At 41.5% G+C, this 24046-nt stretch overlaps 1 protein-coding gene across 1 annotated transcript in view; it reads right to left on the reverse strand.

Moving 5' to 3' along the window:
* The window catches only part of TBCK (TBC1 domain containing kinase), a 516545-nt gene that overhangs the window by 77605 nt on the left and 414894 nt on the right, over positions 1-24046 (reverse strand). The window contains exon 24 of the mRNA XM_075350453.1: positions 5634-5809. Coding sequence (XP_075206568.1) covers positions 5634-5809 — 176 coding nt within the window. The remainder of the gene's footprint in view (positions 1-5633; positions 5810-24046) is intronic.

A 24046-nucleotide genomic window follows, 5' to 3' on the forward strand; every position in this document is an offset into this window, starting at 1 on the left:
TTTTTTTTTTTGTGCACAAAACATAAAATCTTTCCATATGAATATGATGTTGCCAATAAAAGGATTTTATAGCTGTATAGGATGTGTGAGGGCTCATACTGTATATAGGGGCTATGTGGGGGCTCATGCTGTATATAGGAGGCTATGAGGGGGATTATGCATAGGGGCTATGTATATAAGGCAATCTGTGATGGCTCATGCTGTATATAGGAGTTGATATGGGGGCTCATGCTGTAAACAAGGGCATGTGTGGGGGTTCATACTGTATATAGAAGGCTATGTGGGGGCTCATGCTGTATGTAGGAGGCTATGTGGTGCACATACTGTATACATGAGGCTACGTGGGGGCTCATGCTGTATATAGGAGGCCATGTGGGGGCTTATTCTATATATAGGAGGCTATGTGGGGGTTCATACTGTATATAGGAGGCTATGTGGGGTTTCATGCATAGTGGTTATGTAACTGCTCATACTGGATATAGGAGCATATGTGGGGGCTCATGCTGTATATTGGAGGCTATGTGAGGGATAATGCTGTATATAAGGGTATGATTGGGGGCTCATACTGTTTATAGGAGGTCCAGAAAAAAAAAAAGGTAATCCAGAAACTCATCCAAAATATAAAAAAATCAAGTCTTTATTTTATACTATTAAAAAACCATTGGTTGGTCAGATGTGTAAATACATACAGTGCATCTTACGCGTTTCAGGGCTGATGGGTTTGGGGGCTACCCATACCACAATGCCTGGGACTCGAGCTACTCTAGATCCACCCCTGCTTATAGTACTTTGCTTCACAGTACTCTTTTGGTCTGAGATGGGCCATCAGTCACGGTACACACTATCTCAATCTTTTACTGTACTTTGACTTGTCCTTAAAAGAACCAATCCTTAGTAGAGCTGTGCGGACTCGCACTGCTCTCTTTTTTAAAAACTCTGAATCCGGTTCAGAATCTGCAGATTAAAAATGGTGGTAGAAGGGATAGAGGAATGGGAGTGCGCATGGTGGACTTACCAATGCTCCGGCATGGGTGTATGCTGGTCCCAGGCCTTGAATTCACTGTTTGGGCCGCTAATTACAGTCAGACATGCCCCCATCCTGAGTGGCAGCATGTCAGCTGACTGCTTCAAATCACATGCGTCAGGACAGCCGGTGGGAGGGGAAAGCAGTGTATCTGAAGAAGCACATACATTCTAGCATCTCCTGTGAGCCTAGAATCTTTGGGCTCTATACAGGTTAGTGGGCATGGTGAGGTTTCCTTTCATCCACCATAACCATGAAAGGGGGGGCTTCACCCCCCCTGCACTCCCCCTATCTGGGGTCTCACCCCCAGACCCCCGCTTCTATTATAAACAACTCCATGCCCACATGGACTTAGAAAAAAGAATGTTTATTCTGGCTGGAAACATCGGAGAACATTTTGAACACGCCCCTATCATGTGATAGTGGGCATGTTGAAATGACGAATTCCTGGAAGGAGCCCATACACTCTAGCATCTACCGTTAGTATTGTGGTATAAAAAAATAAATCAATTGTTGCAGGGTCCCCCCGGTATTCTGATACCCAGCACAGATAAAGCCCATGGTTACAGCCTCAGTCCTGTGCTTATTTTGACTGTGTATCAAAAGAAGAGGAACCGCATGTTTGTTTGTTTTTTAATTTAAGTAAATAATTTTAAAAAAATCGATGTGCGGTTCCCCTTAATTTTGATACCCAGCCAAGATAAAGCCCCACAGCTGTGGGCTGGTGTTGTCAGGCTGGAGAGACCCAGCCTAAAAATATCAGCCTCCAGCTGCCCGGAATTGCCACATCCATTAGATGAGACAAGCCTGGCGCTTTACCGGCTCTTTCCGAATGCCCTGTTGCGGTAGCAATCGGGTTAATAAGGGGTTAATAACTGCACACAGCTGCTACTAAGCCCTAGATTAATGATGGCAGGCGTCTGAGACACCCCCTCATCATTAATCTGTAAATGAAAGTAAACAGACATTGCACAAGTTGTGGAACGAATTGTCTGAGCTTCCATTATTTCCTATGGGAAATTTTGCTTTGCTAGACGAGTAACTTGGTTTACAAGCACACTCAAAGAACGGATTGTTCTCGTAAACCAAGGTTCCACTGTATTAGTAACAGTATGTTTCAATGCAAAACATAATGGTAGGAAATGTAAAGGGTTCTATTTAAGTGTTTTCGACTTTTGGACAAATGGACTCCAAACGTGGCCTATCACGTTGAATAAGAAAATCAGATAGTACTCACACTCCACAGGTCCAGTTCCAGCTCTCCGTTGCTGCTCCAGTCACGTCAGCTCATATAGTTGCTGCAGCCAATCACTGATGATTGTTGACATGAGCTGCAGCGCTCAGAGATAGGTTGCAGGATTGATGTGAGCTGTGAACGTAACGTCATCACTGCAGCTAAAACATAGAAACCAATGCAATGATGGAAAGCAGACACTGGACCTGGGGAGGATAAGTACTATCGGATTTTCTAATTTTACAAGAAAAGCAACTACTTTAGGGTCCAGTTTTCTAGTAGAAAACACCTTTCATAATCTACTAGATGGTTCATACACGCAAAACAATTTTAGGTGGGAATACATTTTTTTTAGAATTTTTTTTTTCTTAATTACATTATAATCAATATAACCCTATTACACATATATCAATCTTATTTTAAAACACAATTATTTTTGGGCACTTTTTTAGGCAATTTTGAGCTCTCACAGACAGTTTTTTTGCAGCACCATGTCAATAGCGTTTTGCGCTTAATATTTTTACCCCACATGCACATTCATTGGACATTACAACCCAAAGATAAAGAAAATAATTTTCCATTACAGATTCTTTTGATTTATAGTGAATATTTGACATTCTTCCAGCTATTACAATGAAAAGATTGCTGCCTTAATTGCAAGCAAATACTTTTGACTGTAACAGACAAGCCTTTGTCTGATTTTCTGACTTTAATGTATGTATTCTGACAACTTAATACAGTGCTGGTTCATGTCCATGTGAAATCATGCTACGATTAGCTATTTGGAATTGCTTAAAGGGGATTGATTTCTCAAGCCATAAAATACTGGATATATTTTAGAGCTTTCTAGGACATAATAAAAAAAAGCTAAGTCATTACGCCATGCAAGGAGGTTGTGATTACACTAAATCTCCTCTAGAAGGACAGTATGAAGAAGGCGATTATACTACACTGAGGATTAACAGGACTGGATAATACTTAACTAGCCAGGTGCATCCAGCACACTTTACCCTTAAGGGTTTATCTTGACACTATATTGATCATAAAACATACTTACATCAACACAAATACTAAGAAGTAGTTCTGTACATTTTTCAACAAGTGCAATATCTCAACCTATTTCAAGACATGCGTGGCATATATTGGGGCCATTAAAAAACATATTAAAAAAAACAAATATGCCACATGTTTCCTTTTCATATTATGCATCATAATGCCTTAAAGTAATTAGAATGTATTTCCTTTACATAGTAGTATACACATACTAAAGGTGAGACCACATGCAGCGACTGGCCACTTACAGGTCAACTGCCACATGATTTTGGTTCAAATATACCCTAGAATAAAACCAAAATGCGTAGAAGCACTGCTGCAAGTAAATAAATAGTAACACATGTAAAAAACATAGTGCACTTAACATTTTTTTTTTAATAAAAAAAACAGTTAAACCCATCCCAACTGCAACAAGGTGTTAGCAATAAGGTGCTATGGTCCCTAATCTAGTAACTCACCTCGTTACGCACCAGCCAGGCCTCAAAATAGACATGAGAAGAACAGGACCAGCGCCTGACTGTGTTTAAAGGGAACCCGTAACATTTGCTGCGGTCACCACCAGTTGGCCCTTATATACAGCATGCCAGAATGCTGTCCGATGGGTGTCACCGCTCTCCAATCTGGCACCTCCTCTTTGCGGCGATCGTCGTCCTCCTTCTTCTGATGCCCGTGTGCATGACGCGTCCTGTGTAATTTCACACTGGCCGGCATTGAGGTCCTACGCATTAAGTACTTTGATCTGTCTCAGCAGGGCAGACCAAAGTGCGCCTGAGCAGGACCACAATGTCAGCCTGTGTGGATGATGTAGACGTGTCATCCATACTGGGCTGGGTAGAAGGAGGACGGAGATTGCAGCAGAGATGAGGCGCCGGACTAGACAGCAGCAACACCCAATGGACCGGACCATCCCTTAAGTGAGTATTATAATAGTGTTTTTTATGTTACACAGCGCGGCCTGGGCTCTTATATACAGTATTCTAGAATGCTGTATATAAGGGCTCACTAGTAGTGGCCGCAGTTTATAGGGGATAAATCTGGTGACAGGTTCCCTTTAACACTTATCTGGGGAAATCTGAGTAGATAAAGGTGCATAGCCCAAGGAGAGGGAAGCCATGTCCCTAAATGTGCTGAGTACAAGAAACTAAATGATTTTGGTTCACAATCTTACATAGGCTCGGCAATGGTAGACAGAGCTTTAACTTGTAGCCAGACCATAAAGCACTATTTCTGTCTGTGATAAACTATCGGGCCATGGGCTAATGGGGAAATACCTATGTTAGACATGGTGCCATAAAATTCTACAGCCTCCAAGAGGGTTGTGGTGCCTCATCTCTCTGTTAAAATCTATAGATACGACTTTCGTTTAGGGATTAAACAACCAGGATCTGCTGTCAACCATCTCTTGCTGTTAATTGTACTACTTGTGTTCCTATATGATCATCCTAATGATCATCCTTATTCATAGCACTAGAGACTAATTGTATGTACGAGTTAAAGCTTTGTGACACCAAGTCTGCAAGTACATAAAATGCTAAAGGTAATGCTTGTTGTATGGAAGTATTATAAAGAAAATAATACATAATATAAGGTTATCATTATATGACTGACTTGTGAAGAGAGTAGCTAATGCAGTGTGCCAAAATGTAAGGAACGGTCAATGCTCCATCAAATGTCTTTATCCTGTCAAAATCGATTTGTGCTTTTGTATCTGCACAAAGGGATTGTAATGCTCTACGGCGATACTCCCCACCCCATGTGCACCAATGTGAAAGCTGTGTTGGCCAGTAGTACAATTTAGGGACAGGTAGAGCTGCTCCTCCTCATATCCAAGGATAATGTAAATTTGCCTATGGATTTCTGACACTGCAATCCTGTGAAACTCAGAAGATCACAATAATTTTATAGTACTGATTTAGGGGCACTGGAGAAATCCTGTACAGGAATGCCTCTCCTTACAGTCATTTCTCCTGACAATGACTCTGGTATTTTGGTTTACTAAAATGTACTAGTTGGTGACAGACTTCTCTCTTATAGTTGAAGAAGTGGATTGGTTTTAACAAAAGGAACATAAAAGAGGCAGCTAGAACATTGCATCGACTAAACAAGATGACTTGTATAGTCCATATAATTACATTTGCTGGCCTCTATGTAAAAAAAACAAGAGCCTCCTTTATTTTTCACTTATAGCACTGGCTCTGAATCAGATTAATATTGTAAATGAAGAGGATCACTGTCTTGGCCATGTTGGTCATTTGAACTCAGGTTGCAGATCAAGGAGAAGGTAATAAGATTTACTTCCACAGACACAGCACAAAAGGATACTCTTCACTGTTGCGAATGTCTACCACAAGTAACTTGGGTTTACTGGACTTGGTCTTTTTGGTAGTCCCCTTTGCATGACTAGGCACAGTCAGTTCACATAGGTCAATCAGATCTTCTGCCGATATTCGAGGTGACACCTCTGATTTTAGTTCACTTAACTTGATGGGTTCTCTTCCCTAAAAAAAAAAAAAAAAAAGAAAAATATAGGACCTTACTCACTCTATTCATCTACACAATAAATGAAGAAAACATCACTACATTTTAACATAAGATATAATAACAGAAAATTGTTCACAAGATATTTAACTTATATATGAGCAGTGAAGGTCAGACCAGTGAGATTGGCAACATGTTTAATTATATTGTCTAATTATATCCCCAGATTTATTACATTGCTCCTACGGAGCCATTGAGGTTAATGGAACATTGGTAACACCATGCTCCAGTCTAACAAGTGTTGGTGTCTTGTTTTCAGGATTGAAAAGCCCCACCGATCAAACATTTATCTGCTATCCTGTGTATGCTATGTTATTGGTTGTATATCCCCTTTAAAACCTAATATAGAAATATAATCTTAAACCTGACTAAACCCATGCTCAATTACACAGAGTTTGAAGCATGACACCTAGCTTAATCATTAAACAGCACACAAGCAGAGCTTATTTAGTGCTACCTATTATTATCCGGATCGGCTGAGACTTGCACATGACCTTTTACTTTTAGATGGCAGAGGGCTGAGAGCACATGATCCAGGTCAAGATATCACCCACTCACTACAATGACCTATCTAATATGCCTGTGAAGCATAGTTGAAGATCAAGGCCACACACAGAGACGCCAATCCACACATAATGTCAACTTCATTCATGTTAAGATTACTGTTAAAGGCTAAAACAAAATGCTCTGCACCGTATATTATAGGAAATACTGGAATACAATCCTTAGGGTATGTGCGCACGTTGCGTACTAGCCCAGCACCGTAAAAGGTGCGCTTCAGAGCGCAGCTGAAAAGCTCCGTTCAGAAGCGCATGGTGCCGGCGAGAACGTGCGCTCTGCCTGCAGCTCCTGCCATAGACAGAGCAGGAGCTGCCGGCAAAGCGCACGGAAGAAGTGACATGTCACTTCTTTTTGCGCAGCGCTTCGGTAGTAGCCGAAGCGCTGCGCTCTAAAACGCCACGTGCGCACGGCCCCTGCACAATCTCCATAGACTGTGCAGGGGACGCAGGACGCATGCAGTTACGCTGCGCTACAAAGCGCAGCGTAACTGAATAAATTTACGCAACGTGCGCATATAGCCTTATACTAGGAATTTCAGGAAAACTAGGTACACTTGCTTTAGGATTTGCTTTATTCACTTGATCTCCTTTAAGAACATCTGTAAAAACTGGATTTGTTGTGTTAGGCTACTTTCACACATCCGGCTGTAGCAGTGCAGCACAATCCGGCGCTCTGCTGAAAAAATGAAACTTTTTTTTTGCCGTCGGTTTTGTTTTTTCCAGCATCGACTTGCATTGGCGCCGCATTGTGCCGCATGGGCTTGCGTTCCGTCCGGTTTTTGCCGCATGCGGCAGATTTAGCTGATGCGGCGGCCGGATGGAACGTTCCTTGGCACGTTTTTTGCTCTGGAAAAAAACGCATCGCGCCACATCCGGCCGCTGCGGCGCATTTTTCAATGCATGCCTATGGACGCTGCATGCGGCAAAAAACGCATCCGGCCACCGCATGCGGTTCTTCCACTGCGCATGCTCAGTAGCGTGCCGCAACTGGGAAAAAACGGACGGGCCACATAAAAACTTATGCAAAGGATGCGGTGTTTTCGCTGCATGCGTTGCCTAGGTTTCACAGCCGGATTGAGCCGCAGTGCTCAAACCGGATGTTTGAAAGTAGCCTTACTTGTAAAAACATCACAATCTGATGTTAGAACCTGGCGATTATACAAAAATAGGCGATGTGGTGAAGCATTGCTTTTCTCTTCCTGCTGAATCATTCTCTGACAGATTACTTTATAGGCAAGTCATTTGGCCAGGTTCAGACAAAAATTGTCCAAGTTTCATCCAAAAAACTCAGACGATTTTTATCCGTATTGTCATCTGTGTGACATCCATGTCCAATTTTATACATCTACATTCAAACATAAACATGATCAAATACAGTTTCCTAGATTAATAAAGGAAATGTACCTGAAAAAAAATTGTATGCCACCTAGATGCATTGTGTTACTATTTTTTCATTGCGCACACTTGGAAGAGTATAGTGTATGCTGTGATTTTGATTCCTGTGAAAATGGTCATCTGAGCCACCCTTATTTAATTACATAATAAGTGTTCAACTTTTACTTGGGCAGCACACGTCCATATTATAAGTTTGTCTATACAGGCATTTTATCTGTGCCAACTACTGACTGCCTAACATGTAGAGATAAATTGATTAGCAGGACACTGTCTAGGGGCAAGGTCAGTATTCTATTGGAGCCCTGAAAAGCAGCTCCTACTTAATGGCATCAGAGGCTCCTCTTTTGGTAAACCAGTTTGGTTGTGACGTGACGCATACATGACATCATACCAGGCAGGCTAATCAAGTGAGCAGCCGTGGATGCAGCAGCTACTGTAAGAGCTGTCTCAAGAGCTTCAGGCCAGAAGCCACGGAATACTGACTTCACTACTGGGCTACAGTCCTGCAAATAATGAAGTGATCTCTACCAACAAGTAATGTTTTTTGTTTTTTTTTTAAATTCTATACATTACATTTTTAAAAAGAAGGAAAATTGATAATACTCAAAACAGTAATGGAAGAGGAAATAAAGCTTAACAGTGGATAAAAAAACAACATTCGACAAGACTGCAATTTATTCCACCAAAAGAATTGACATGCTGCAGATTTCAAAATCCACAACGCAGGTCCATTTACAATGTGTAGATGAGAATTTTAAAATCTCATCTGTATTATGCTGCAGATTGTGTGCATGCAAAATCTACATAGTGAGCAATTATGTGTACATCTAAGAATTAAAGAATGTACCCCTTACCACCCTCCATGAGTACAGGTTACAGATCCACTGCAATGTACTAATCGAGCACACAATGTCTTTTCAGTGCTGCAGCATTTCCAGATGTCTGATTATATACAGTGCTGGCCAAAAGTATTGGCACCTCTGCAATTCTGTCAGCTAACCTTTGTCTTTCCCATGTTGACCAAGTATGAGTGCTGTTCACAAGTTTGGGGAGGGTCTTATTAGTCAGAAAAGGCTGGAAAAAGAGAAAATTAATCCAAACATGTGAAGCTCATTGTTCTTTGTGCCTGAAATACTTCTTAATACTTTAGGGGAACCAAACAGAATTCTGTGGTTTGAGGGGTTGAATAATAAATGACCCTCTGAATAAACTTTTCACAATTAAAAAAAAAAAAATAAAAAAAGAAATAACATTCTTTTTTGCTGCAGTGCATTTCACACTTCCAGGCTGATCTACAGTCCAAATGTCACAATGCCAAGTTAATTCCGAATGTGTAAACCTGCTAAATCTGCAGGGGGTTGAATACTACTTGTAGGCACTGTATATATATATATATATTTACACAGTGTTGGCCTAAAGTATTGGCACCCCTGCAATTCTGTCATAATACTCAGTTTCTTCTTGAAAATGATTGCAATCACAAATTCTTTGGTATTATTATCTTCATTTATTTTGCTTGCAAGGAAAAAACACAGAGAATAAAACAAAAATCAAATCATTGGTCATTTCACACAAAACTCCAAAAATGGGCCAGACAAAAGTATTGGCACCCTTAGCCTAATACTTGGTTGCAGAACCTTTAGCTAAAATAACTGCGAACAACCGCTTCCGGTAACCATCAATGAGTTTCTTACAATGCTCTGCTGGAATTTTAGACCATTCTTCTTTAGTAAACTGCTCCAGGTCCCTGAGATTTGAAGGGTGCCTTCTCCAAACTGCCATTTTGAGATCTCTCCACAGGTGTTCTATGGGATTTAGGTCTGGAATCATTGCTGGTCACTTCAATAGTCTCCAGTGCTTTCTCTCAAACCATTTTGTAGTGCTTTTTGAAGTATGTTTTGGGTCATTGTCCTGCTGGAAGACCCATGACCTCTGAGGGAGACTCCGCTTTCTCACACTGGGCCCTACATTATGCTGCAAAATTTGTTGGTAGTCTTCAGACTTTATAATGCCATGCACACGGTCAAGCAGTCCTGTGCCAAAGGCAGCAAAGCAACCCAAAAACATCAAGGAACCTCCACCATGTTTGACTGTAGGGACTGTGTTCTTTTCTTTGAATGCCTCTTTTTTTTCTGTAAACTCTATGTTGATGGCTTTTCCCAAAAAGCTCTACTTTTGTCTCATCTGACCAGAGAACATTCTTCCAAAACATTTTAGGCTTTCTCAGGTAAGTTTTGGCAAACTCCAGCCTGGCTTTTTTATGTCTTGGGGTAAGAAGTGGGGTCTTCCTGGGTATCCTACCATACAGTCCCTTTTCATTCAGACGCTGACGGATAGTACGGGTTGACACTGTTGTACCCTCGGACTGCAGGGCAGCTTGAACTTGTTGCGTTGAAATCTCTCGTCAAATTTTCTTTTCCTTCCACATCTAGGGAGGTTAGCCACAGTGCCATGGGCTTTAAACTTCTTGATGACACTGCGAACCGTAGACACAGGAACGTTCAGGTCTTTGGAGATGGATTTGTAGCCTTGAGATTGCTCATGCTTCCTCACAATTTGGATTCTCAAGTCCTCAGACAGTTCTTTGGTCTTTTTTCTTTTCTCCATGCTCAATGTGGTACACACAAGGACACAGGACAGAGGTTGAGTCAACTTTAATCCATGTCAACTGGCTGCAAGTGTGATTTAGTTATTGCTAACACCTGTTAGGTGCAGCAGGTAAGTTACAGGTGCTGTTAATTACACAAATTAGAGAAGCATCACATGATTTTTCAAACAGTGCCAATACTTTTGTCCACCCCCTTTTTTATGTTTGGTATGGAATTATATCCAATTTGGCTTTATGACAATTTTATTTATTTTTTTCATTGAAGACAAATTAAATGAAGATAATAATACCAAAGAATTTGTGATTGCAATCATTTTCAAGAAGAAACTGAGTATTATCTGACAGAATTGCAGGGGTGCCAATACTTTTGGCCAGCACTGTATATATATATATATTTATTTATTTTTAGGGTACTCTCACACTGGCATATAAAAAATAGGTCCCTCTCATCCAGAAAAGTGGGACAAGCGAAATCCGTTTGGTATTCTATATGTCATGTGAGTGTGCGATTTGTTTTCTCACTTAATATCCGTATGCCACCCGTATTGCAATGCATTATTTTTCTTAGCAATTATTATTAGATATCACGGAACCTGTAGAAGTTCGGTGGGTTCAGCCGGACTTCAGATAAATTTCGGTTTGGGACCCGAACTTGACCAGAACCCCAATGGTAGTCACTAATTGGGCAGTTTGGGTCTCCACCTACATGCAGCCAGCCATAAACAGATCCCTTCCAGGGGAGGGTGGTTTTTTTTTTTTTTTTTTGCAGGGTGGGGTGAACACTACATTCCCCCAGTGTTACTCCCAGTGTGAGCCATTCATCCACTGTAAGCGGCTCACACTAGGCTGAGCAGCGAGCATACCCCATCACAGTGATGCTCGCGTGAGTGGTGTTCATTCGTCTGTTTTTTGTTAATAAAAGTCCGAACACCGAACCTCAGGTTAGCTCATCTCTAATTATTATTATTATTATTATTATACAATCATCTGCATGACCATTTACACTGTTCTACAAAATGTATCTGTAAAAATCGGACGTCACGCGGATACCCCAAGGACATAAGTGTACAGTGCTTCTTTTTTTTTCTTGCACCCATTGACTTGCATTGATTTTTTGAGAGTCGATTTGAGCTGAGTAAAAACTCCCAGGTGTGCTCTGCCTCATTGACGCTTTTTTAGCACATTGCATTCGTCCATTTTATAAGTCTGTATGAGTATACCCTTAAGAAGATTAATATAAAAACAAAACAAAATAATTCACTGATTAACAAAGATTCTGTTAAATGAGAACTGTTGGTTGTTTTTAAACATTTATGTGTGCTGATTCCAAATCTGCAATCAGAATTATCCCGATGGGTATCAATTTTCCATAATATTGGCTTTTACAATAAATTTAGCCTATTATTGCTCCTTCATAAATAATTTTTGCTTTTTAGGTGCTGGGATTGTTATAACTTTGCACTGTTTTTATGAAGTCAGTTTGAAAGCACCTACCCCCTTCGTTTGTGCGTCACGGGCAAATTGCTGCCCGTGGCGGACAAAATCGCTAGTACCCGTCACACGAACTTACCTTCCTAGCGACGTCGTTGTGGGCGGTGAACAGCCTCTTTTCTAAGGAGGCGGTTTGTGCGGCGTCACAGCGATATCACATGGCAGGTGTCCAATAGAAGCGGAGGGGCGGAGAGCAGCCGCATGAAAGTCACGCCCACCTCGTTGCCGGAGGACGCAGGTACGGTGTTGTTCTTCGTTCCTGGGGTGTCACACATAGCGATGTGTGCTGCCTCAGGAACGACGAACAACCTGCATCCTGCACCAGCAACGACATTTGGGAAATGACCGACGTGTCAACGCTCAACGATTAGGCGAGTAATTTTGATCGTAAGCTGTCGCTCATAGGTGTCACACGCAACAACGTCGCTAAAGAGGCCGGATGTGTGTCACGAATTCCGTGACCCCAACGACATCTCGTTAGCGATATCGTTGTGTGTAAAGCCCCCTTTAGGGATTTGCACACTTTGTGGTTTCACGGGTTACATGCCAAATAGCTTCATTATCTCACTGTCCTCACTGTCAGTTGTATTTTTGTCGCAAAGTTTGCTTTTAATTGAAACTATTATTATAAGAAATGTAATTTTAAAGGGAATCTGTCACCAGGTTTTTAACACCTAACCTGAGAGCAGCATAATGTAGGGGCAGAGATCCTGATTCCAGCAGTATGTCACTTACTGGTTGTGCAGGATCTGTGCTGATGTAACGATCAAGTGACTGTAATGGTCAGAGCTGAGTAGAGAAGTGATGTTGAAGGTCCTGTGGTGTAATCATTGACAATGTTGGGGGCGTGACTAAGTTAAAAAAAAGAATCATGCCCGAACTTGAGTGACAGTGACTGATCCCAGCAAAAGCTCCACCCCTATGACCGAAATCTAAGGTATTTACTGCATTCACTTAAGCATATAAAGACTTTTTGGTTGGTGGTTAAGAAAAACGAACAAAAACATGACAGGTTCCCTTTAAGCCAAGGAGACAACAGAAGAATATCTGTTAACCAAATCATTAGGACCACTTTCCTGACACATAAAGGAAGAATGCAAAAAAAAGAGTCATTTGTAGGAATCCTGGATTAAATAATCCAAGACCCGTAGGAGACACATTTATAGGGAGAGGACCCTAGGGAACTCAAACTAGGTATGCATGAAGAGGACCATCTCCTACCAGATCAGGAACCGTAGAAGACACATTTGTGAGGAGAGGAGCCCAGGGAACTCAAACTAGGTATGCATGAAGAGGACCATCTCCTACCAGATCAGGAACCGTAGGAGACACATTTGTGGGGAGAGGACCCCAGGGAACACAATCTAGGTACACATGAAGAGGACTATCTCCTACCAGAATGGTGAGAGAAATAGACAGGACCAAAAGGTAAGTAAAAATGTCCTTTCATCACACATAAGAGCCACCCACCTGCTGTGTTTGTCGCACCAAAACTAATAGACCAATATAAATAGACCAATAGATGAGATGACTTGTTGAGTCCAATATTTTTCCTGGGCGTCCACCTTTTAAATGGATGGACGGATTTCATTTCAAATTCTTACAGCTGTCATGGGACTCACATGATGTAGTTTGGCAACTCTCTTGGCCAAGAGACCGCTATCGATGAGCTAAATGATGCGGTTTCACTTTTCTTGGAAAATCTTCATGCTTGCGCCTCAAATCAAACCAGTAACCTTTTACTTGGGAATCAACCTAATAACTCACTGAGCTATTAGGTGTGAACAGGTTGTAATTTGTAATACACATGAAGAAAAAGATTTTTTTAAACACCAGGAGTAAAACAGTAACATGACAAGAATCTGCATAACTAATCATATGCTAAATAGTTGCAAGTCAAATTTATGTATAAGATAGCCAGTGGTGATGGGAGCTGGACGTCCAGGCAATATTTTGGAGTCAACAATTCGTTTCATCAGAAGATCTATCAGTTTTGGTGCAACAAACGTGGCAATAGAAGTGGCTTGAATGCTTTCTCAAAGGACATTGATACATACCGTTTGGGTCTGTCCCAAGCTCTCACCATTTGATGGTCCTCTTCATGCATACCCATTTTAGTTTCCTGGGGTCCTCTCCCCACAAACGTTTCTCCTAGGGATCTTGAATTTCACATGAAAAGTAAAGATCCGGATCAGAGATGCACATTTTCTGCATTTAAATGGAAGTGCAGTAAACTCTGGCTCACCACCAAAAAAGGAGTTTTCCAATTCTCTCCAATCAGCCTCAAGTATGTCCCGAATGCACTTAACTAAAAGTGCAATTTATTTATACTCTTTTTATTAACCACTTAACACTATATGCCATATCCTTCATGAGAACTTGTCAATTAATGCTCCATGACAGAATTATATATACAGTTGGGTGCAGAAATATTTGGACTGTGACAAGTTTTGGCACTCTAGCGGTTTACCAAAACATATTTAAGATACGGTTATATAATCAATAAGGGCTGAGAGTGCAGACTCTCAGTTTTAATTTGAGAGTATTCACTAATCGGAGTAAGGGTTTAGGAATTACAGCTCTTTAATATGTAGTTGCATCTTTTTCCCATCCCTCGCCACATCCCATCCAGCTCACTTTCCACATTTGACCCAGTCACAGAGGAGGAAGTCTCCAGGCTCCTCTCTTCTTCTCGTCCTACCACTTGCCCTACTGATCCCTTCCCCTCACGCCTACTCCAGACACTCTCTCCGGTAGTCACCACTCACCTAACTAAAATCTTCAATCTCTCTCTCTCTCTTCTGGTATCTTCCCTTCCTCCCTCAAACACTATTATTACTCCAGTATTAAAAAAACCTTCCCTTGATCCATCCTGCACAAGCAACTACAGACCAGTCTCCAATCTCTCCTTCATCTCTAAACTCTTGGAGCGCCTGTTGTACTCTCGCCTCACCCGCTACCTCTCCTCTCACTCTCTTCTAGATCCTTTACAGTCTGGCTTCCGCCCTTTACACTCAACAGAAACTGCCCTTGTCAAAGTGACCAATGACCTATTGACAGCAAAACGTAACGGTGACCTCTCTCTGCTTATTCTTCTTGACCTTTCTGCAGCCTTCGACACTGTTGACCACCATCTCCTTCTCTCTTTGCTCCATTCTATTGGCCTAAAGGACACTGTTCTTTCCTGGTTCTCTTCCTATCTTTCTGGCCGTTCGTTCAGTGTATCATTTGCTGGCTCCACATCTTCTCCTCTCCCTCTCACTGTTGGGGTCCCTCAAGGTTCAGTCCTTGGCCCTCTTCTGTTCTCCCTCTACACTGCCCCAATTGGACAGACCATCAGCAGATTTGGCTTCCAGTACCATCTCTATGCTGATGACACACAACTATACACCACCTTCACCTGAGCTCACCCCCGCTGTACTACAGAACACAAGTGACTGCCTGACTGCAGTTTGCAACACCATGTCTGCTCTCTATCTGAAACTTAACCTTTCCAAAACTGAACTTCTGCTTTTCCCTCCATCTCCCAACCTTCCTAACCCTGACATCTCCCTCTCTGTGTGTGGCACAACGATAAGTCCTAGGCCGCAAGCCCGCTGCCTGGGGGTTATACTTGACACTGATCTCTCCTTCACCTCCCACATACAATCTCTTGCCCGCACCTGCCGCTTGCACCTCAAGAACATCGCTAGAATCCGCCCCTTTCTCACAATGGAAACAACAAAAACCCTCACCGTGGCCCTGATCCACTCTCGCCTTGACTACTGTAACTCTCTATTAATTGGTCTCCCCCTAACTAGACTCTCCCCTCTACAGTCCATCCTTAATGCAGCAGCCAGGGTCACCTATCTGGCCAACCGCTACTCGGATGCCTCTGCTCTGTGCCAGTCATTGCACTGGCTGCCCATATATCACAGGATCCAATTCAAACTGCTTGTTCTCACCCACAAAGCTCTCCACAGTGCAGCACCCTCCTACATCTCCACCCTCCTCTCTGTCTATCATCCCACCCGTTCTCTACACTCTGCAAATGACTTTTGACTAACATCCACACTAATTCGAACCTCCCACTCCCGAATCCAAGACTTCTTCCGAGCTGAACCAAACCTCTGGAACGCTCTACCCAAAGAAGTTAGGACAAATCACAACTTACTCAGCTTCAGACGCTCCCTAAAAACGCATCTTTTTAGGGAGGCCTATCACACTCCCTAGCCAAACTAATTTCACCTAATCCCTCTACAACTTCTCAGAACATAACCCCACGTCAAACCCAACGTCAAACTCCATGGCACCCAAATGCATCTCAAGGCTCTGGCCAACTGGTCCAGGAAGCCATCATCTATCCCCCATGAGCTGGCTGGATTGTCATTTTAAATAAACACTTGTACCTTGCCCCTCCCCCCATCTCATTGTAGATTGTAAGCTCTCACGAGCAGGGTTGCCATTTTTCCTTTTAAATATTGTATCCTCTATAATTGTTACTTGTCTGTATATGTTTATGTATATGATATGTATATGTTCCTCCTGAATTGTAAAGCGCTGCGTAATATGTTGGCGCTATAGAAATAAAGACTATTATTATTATTATTATTATTATTATTATTAAGGGACCAAAGGTAATTGGGCAATTTTCTAAACAGCCCTTTCATGGGCTATTCCTTCATTATTCCATCATCAATTCAGCAGTTAAAAGGTCTGGAGTTTATTCCAGGTGTGGCATTTGCATTTGGAAGCTGTGAACCCACAACATGTGGTCAAAGAGGCTATCAAAGGAAGAGAAACAGACCATCATTAGGTTGGGAAAAAAAATAAAAAGGAATAAAATCATCACAGAGAAAGCAGAAATGTTAGGAGTGTCCAAATCAATAGTTTGGTACATTCTGCAAAAAAAAGATCACAATGGTGAGGTTGGGAACTCACAAAGGTCTGGACATCCACGACAAACCAGGAATTGATATAAAAGTCTGTTTTCTTTTCACCAGTGTATGAACACAGCCATATTATGACTGGCATATGAATAATGCTGGGCAAACTCGCAGAAAACCGGGACCAGCGGGTCCCTGCTAAATTTAAAAAAAAAAAAAACCCAGAATCAGGTACCCATATAAGTCTATGGAAACCAGAATCTGGAGATTAAAAATGTTGGTAGAGGGAGATGGGAAAGTAGGAGCACACGCAGTGTACTCACTGAACCTCCGTCATGCCGGCAAGCATTCACTTCTGGAGCCGACAATTAACCCTCATATTCACTGCTTTCCCCGTCCAACGATGCGTGTAATTGGTTGCAGTTAGACGCACCCCCACCCTGAGTGTCAGCTGACTGCAACTAATCACAGGTGCCAGGACGGCCGGTGGGCAGAGACAGCAGTGCAAATGTCTGCGGGTGAGTATTGTGGTATAAAAATAAATGTATAAATAAAACAATCTGTGTAGGGTCCCCATATTCTGATACCAGCACAGATAAAGCTCACGGCTGCAGCCCCCAGCTGTTAAACTGTATCATGGCTGTGTATCAAAGTAAGGGCGGAGTCACACACTTCCGCGAGTCTCGCATCGCATCACCCGGCAGCCGCACTCTCCTGACAGGAGCGTGCAGCTGCATAGAAATACATGCAGCCAACCCGCTCCTGTCAGGAGAGTGTGCGGCTGCCAGGTGATGTGATGTGAGACTCGCACAAGTGTGACTTCGGCCTTATGGTGTGTTCATACGAGCAGTATGACTTGTACGAGTATCGGATGACATCACCCGGCAGCCGCACACTCTCCTGACAGGAGCGTGCATCTGCATGTATTTCTATGCAGCTGCACGATCGTGTCCGGAGAGTGTGCGGCTGTGCCGGGTGATGCGATCAGATACTCATGTGATTCATACGGCTACTGTCAGAGCACCGTAAGGCCGGAGTCACACTTGCGTGAGTCTCGCATCGCATCACCCGGCACAGCCTGACTTCTCGCCAGACACGAGCGTACAGCTGCATAGAACTACATGCAGCCGACCCGCTGCTGTCAGGAGAGTGTGTGCGGTTGTGCTGGCTGATGCGATACGAGACTCGTGCAAGTCCCTTGAAAGTGTGACTCTGGCGTAAGAGGAACCGCATGCGGCTTTTTTATCATCATCATTATTATTATTTAAATAAATAATTTAAAAAAACTACATGCGGTCCCCCCAATTTCATACCCAGCCAAGATAGAGCTGACTGCGGGGGCTGTATTCTCAGGCTGGGGAGATCCAGTCTAAAAATATCAGCCTCCAGCTGCCCGGAATTGTCGCATCCATTAGATGTGACAATCCCGTAGCTTTACCTCGCTTTTCCTGATTGCCCTGGTGCGGTGACAATAGGGGTAATAAGGAGTTAATGGAAGCCCACAGCTGCCATTAAGCTCTAGATTAATAATGGCAGCGTGTATGACACCCCATCACTAATCTGTAAGTGATAGTAAATAAACACAAACACCGAAAAAATCCTTTATTTGGAATAACATAAAAAAAACACCCTTTCACCACTTTATTAACCCCAACACACCCCTACAGGTCCAACGTAATCCACACAAGGTCCCACAATAATTCCAGCTCTGCTACATCTCTGTCACAGCGAGCGGCCCTACAGCATGACCGCTCGCTGTGCGCTCCAGAAAATTAATGAGCCGTGTTGACTGATTGCAGTCAGACACGCTCACACAGGCTGGGGGCACTTCTAACTGCAAAAAAATCAAGAGGCAAGGCTGGCTGGGGGGAAGGGAAAGCAGTGCTGAGTGCATATGGACAAGTAATGATGAGCGGAGGCCACAGGAGCAGCATACAGCCTCTTGGGAGCAGTGTACAGCTGCGACGGAGTCTCGGTAAGTATGAAGCGCTCGCTTCATTCTTATTTTCTTTCTTTTTTTAACTTCTCTAGTGCCAGATCCGGATCAAACAGCCAAAATCCTCAACCCGGCACCAGGGAAACTTTGAAACCGCGCGGATCTGGACTTTTACAGTCCAGATCCGCACAGCTCTACATATGAGGTAATGAGATCAGGAAAAAAATGACTAGTTTTGGACAGATATATTTGGTAATTAAAACATGTTTAAATGTGGGAAAATTAGATATGAGAATTGATTAAAATAGATTTGACATAAGGTATCTGAAAGGAACACAGACAACAAGAAAACATTTTTTTAAAAACGATCTATGAACCTTGGTATGTAATTGTTAGATATAAGTAATAGGTTTAGGATTCCAAAAGTGTGTTTTGCTGTTTCTCTTGTTTAGCTATGAAGTCCAATATGTAAAAAGGTCACACGAAAAACATATATTTCATTATTACATTTTGTATACATGGCAGAGCAGCATCAATGACGTGACTCTCCGAAATCTCGCCATCTACAATGAGCCTGACAATGATATGCATACACTAAAATGAAATGTCAGAACATTATAAAGGATGACCCTGTTTACCAAAAATGCTGAAAGATTTTTGTGCTATAGCTGAAATATTCATATGATCTCAGATTTCTCCTCTCTCAAAAAATGAATATTTTCTCAAAAAGTCTTCTATTCCTCAAAATTACACATTGATCACATTCACATTACAAGCAATATACAGTACATGTGCTTTACAAGACTCTGTACATTTCAAAACCCAACACATAATCAGAACTTTCAATCAAAATATTCACTCACTTTTGAGCATTATGTAACAAACATTTAAAAAAACGAAATAAAAAATAAAAAACAATTAAGTAAAAGCATTGTGTTGTTTTGCCTATAACATAGCATCCCATACTTCACAGCTAGTTACACTTTTCTTTGCTAATGGGCTCCCAAATTCCCTTACATGTGGCATTACTATGGTTCTTCAATGGAGCATGCGGTGATTGAAAGGTATGGACACACCTTCTCATTCAAAGTTAGCTTTATTTTCATGACTCTGAAAATTGTAGATTCACATTGAAGGCATCAAAACTATGAATTAACACATGTGGAATTAAATACTTAATAATAATACTTAATACTTAACAAAAAAGTGTGAAACAACTGAAAATATGTCTTATATTCTAGGTTCTTCAAAGTAGCCACCTTTTGCTTTGATTACTGCTTTGCACACTCTTGGCATTCTCTTGATGAGCTTCAAGAGGTAGTCACCGGAAATGGTTCTCACTTCACAGGTGTGCCCTGTCAGGTTAAATAAGTGGGATTTCTTGCCTTATAAATGGGGTTGGGACCATCAGTTGTGTTGTGCAAAAGTCTGGTGGATACACAGCTGATAGACCTACTGAATAGACTGTTAGCTGCTTTTTTTCTTGCCGTAATACAAATTCTAAGTAAAGAAAAACAAGTGGCCATCATTAAGAAATGAAGGTCAGTCAGTCCTAAAAATTGGTAAAACTTTGAAAGTGTCCCCAAGTGCAGTGGCAAAAACCATCAAACGCTACAAAGAAACTGGCTCACATGAGGACCACCCCAGGAAAGGAAGACCAAGAGTCACCTCTGCTGCGGAGGATAAGTTTATCCGAGTCTCCAGCCTCAGAAATCGCAGGTTAACAGCAGCAATGATTAGAGACCAGGTTAATGCCACACAGAGTTCTAGCAGCAGACACATCTCTAGAACAACTGTTAAGAGAAGACTTTGTGCAGCAGGCCTTCATGGTAAAATAGCTGCTAGGAAACCACTGCTAAGGACAGGCAAAAAGCAGAAGATACTTGTTTGGGCTAAAGAACACAAGGAATGGACATTAGACCAGTGGAAATCTGTGCTTTAGTCTAATAAGTCCAAATTAGAGATCTTTGGATCCAACCACCGTGTCTTCGTGCGACGCAGAAAAGGTGAACGGATAGACTCTACATGCCTGGTTCCCATCGTGAAGGATGGAGGAGGTGGTGTGATGGAGTGGAGATGCTTTGGTGGTGACACTGTTGGGGATTTATTCAAAATGGAAGGCATACTGAACCAACATGGCTACCACAGCATCTTGCAGCGGCATGCTATTCCATTCGGTTTGCGTTTAGTTGGACCATTATTTATTTTTCAACAGGACAATGACCCCAAACACACCTCCAAGCTGTGTAAGGGCTATTTGACTAAGAAGGAGAATGATGGGGTGCTACACCAGATGACCTGGCCTCCACAGTCACCAGACCTGAACCCAAACAAGATGGTTTGGGGTGAGCTGGACCGCAGAGTGAAGACAAAAGGGCCAACAAGTGCTAAGCATCTCTGGGAACTCCTTCAAGACTGTTGGAAGACCATTTCCGGTGACTACCTCTTGAAGCTCATCAAAAGAATGCCAAGAGTGTGCAAAGCAGTAATCAAAGCAAAAGGTGGCTACTTTGAAGAACCTAGAATATAAGACATATTTTCAGTTGTTTCACACTTATTTGTTAAGTATTTCATTCCACATATGTTAATTCATAGTTTTGATGCCTTCAATGTGAATCTACAATTTTCAGAGTCATGAAAATAAATTTTGTTTTTGGATATTCTGATATACTTAAATTCCTCTGCTTTATGGTATCTGGATATGAACAGTGGTAGTATTATGGTACAGACCCTTAACCACAATAACCACAATAGTTAACCTGCACAATAAACTACATTGTAAAAGTAGAATAAAAGCACATTATAAAACCCCTATTAATACACAATGCCACCCAAAATCAAAAATAATCATAATAGTAAAACAGTAGACAATAAAACCATGTATGAGGAGTGCATGAACCAAACCCCCCAACAGACCAAGGTCCTACTCAATCATCAAGGAAAAATAGCAGAGACAACAATAGGGACCTATGGGCACCTGATCTCACTCCATCACTTGATGTTACGGTTAACCAAGAAAAGAAAAGAAATAGAAAACAAACACAACCCTGCCCAAGTCATAAATCTACCTGATGACACAGACTCAGACAGGAGCAATTCTTCCAATTCAAGCCCAGTCAAAAAAGAAGCCAGAAGAGATTCAAACGACAAAGAATTTATGGTGAACTACAATGTGGGCCAGCCACTGGACCGGGAGTTCTTCCACAACCTCTTCAGAGCTTACAACAAATCACTTAAAACTGACTTAGATGACTTGAAAACATCTATGACAATGATAGCCTCAAGATCGGAGAAAACCGAAAGAGATGTGGAGGAACTCTCAAAGGACACAAAAGACTTACAAAAAGAACAAGACAAACTAAAAGAGGAGGTAAAATTCCTAAGAAATAAATGGATAGATAGAGAAGATAGAGACAGAAGAATTTCGAGGAATACCAGAAAAGATCAAAACCACAAACCTTATGACATATGTAAAGAACATAGTGAAAAAAGCTTTACCCTCCCTCCCAGAATTGGAGTATTCATTTGAACGTGTTCACAGGCTCCCAAAACCGACATTCTTAGCAGAAGAAATCCCCAGAGTCATTGCGAGATTTACATTCTATAGAAGAAAAGAAAAACTAATGGATTTCTTACGAAATAACAAAACTTTACCATCCCCCCACGAGAACTTAAAAGTATTTATCGACCTTTCAAAGGAGACTTTAAAAAGGAGAAGAGACTATAAAGCCTATCACGGATGCTCTGAGGAAAAATGACATCTTATACCGCTGGGGCCATCCAAACAATAATCTGATCTTCACATTTAAGCAAAAAACCATGTCAATCAAAGAGCCGGAAGAGGGGCTGAAATTGCTTAAAGACTTGAAAATTGCATCTCCCCAACCTGGGAAGGAAAAAAGATGATCCCAAGAGATAATTATCAGTGCACCCTTGCTCAAGTCCCTTATCTGAATCGGGACTACCCTAATAGGCAAAAAACACTAGCCCACATGGAGAAATCTGTTGTAATATATCTCCCACAATATATCTACCCCATGTTTATGTTTAAAATAGTTACCTCAAGTTTACCTGACATGATCAATAACATGACAAAAAGTATCCCCAGCAGGAGGAAGATCAAATATCTAGACAACACCAAGAGAAAAAGCCTAAAAAAAAAAAGCTATCAACCACCAAGATGACCACAAAATTCCTGACTATCAACGTCAATGGGTTAACCTCGCCACAAAAAAGGTTTCTCATATGGAGGGACATCCAAAAATTCAAAGCAGATATAATTAGTCTACAGGAAACAAAATTCGCCCTAGAAAAAACACCCAAATTTGAACATAAATCATTCCCAACAATCCTTCTCTCTTCAAATGAAAAGAAAAAATCAGTTGTGGCTCTCATTATAAGAGACTCAATAAGATTTGAAGAACTGAAAACGATAATTGACCCAGAAGGTAGATATCTAATGGTTATCTGCAAACTAAATAACACTACATACACACTAGCCAACATATACGCTCCCAACAAGGGACAAATTACCTTCCTAAATAGAGTACTATCTTTAATTAGATCACACCAAAGGGGATCTCTTTTACTTTTCGGAGATTTTAACGCCATACCTAACCCTAAATTCGATTCTTCCAACAAAGGCAGGGTACTGAATGTCACTCTTGATACTTGGATGAACTGAGAGGAGCTATACGACATCTTTAGATGCCTAAATACAACCTCAGTAGAATATACTTATTATTCAAACCCCCACAGATCCTTTTCAAGAATTGACCTAGTCCTTTCTAACATCAATACCTTACAGAAAATTAAACAAATTACCATTCACCCTAGAGGGTGGTCAGACCACTCTCCCATCACATTTGAAATCCTCACCAATCATCACATAAATAAAACTTGGAGAGCTAACTCGTTTCTATTCGCCCACCCAGACCATAGCCTAAAAATACAAGATGATTTAAAAAATTATTTCAAATATAATGACATTAAAAATATCTCTATCACAACTCTGTGGCAAGCCCATAAGGCAGTCATCAGAGGAACTCTGATCCAACTTAACGCTAAGATTAATAAAATTAAACAAAAGAAAACTGAAGAGATTGTAAATAAAATTAGAGAACTAGAAAATTCACAAGCAAATAGTCCATCAGATGACACACAAAAAGAAATTTTAAAACTCAGACTAGATTTAAAAACCATTCTCTCAAACGAATACGAAAGATTCATACTGACCTCAAAATCCAATTTTTACCATCTCATGAATAAACCTTCGGGTTTTTTAGCCAGAAGAACAAGAATTCTGAGATCTAAGACCAAAATCTTACAGATAAGAGATAGGG

This window comes from Anomaloglossus baeobatrachus, chromosome 1, assembly GCF_048569485.1.
Source record: "Anomaloglossus baeobatrachus isolate aAnoBae1 chromosome 1, aAnoBae1.hap1, whole genome shotgun sequence".
Lineage (NCBI taxonomy): Eukaryota > Metazoa > Chordata > Amphibia > Anura > Aromobatidae > Anomaloglossus > Anomaloglossus baeobatrachus.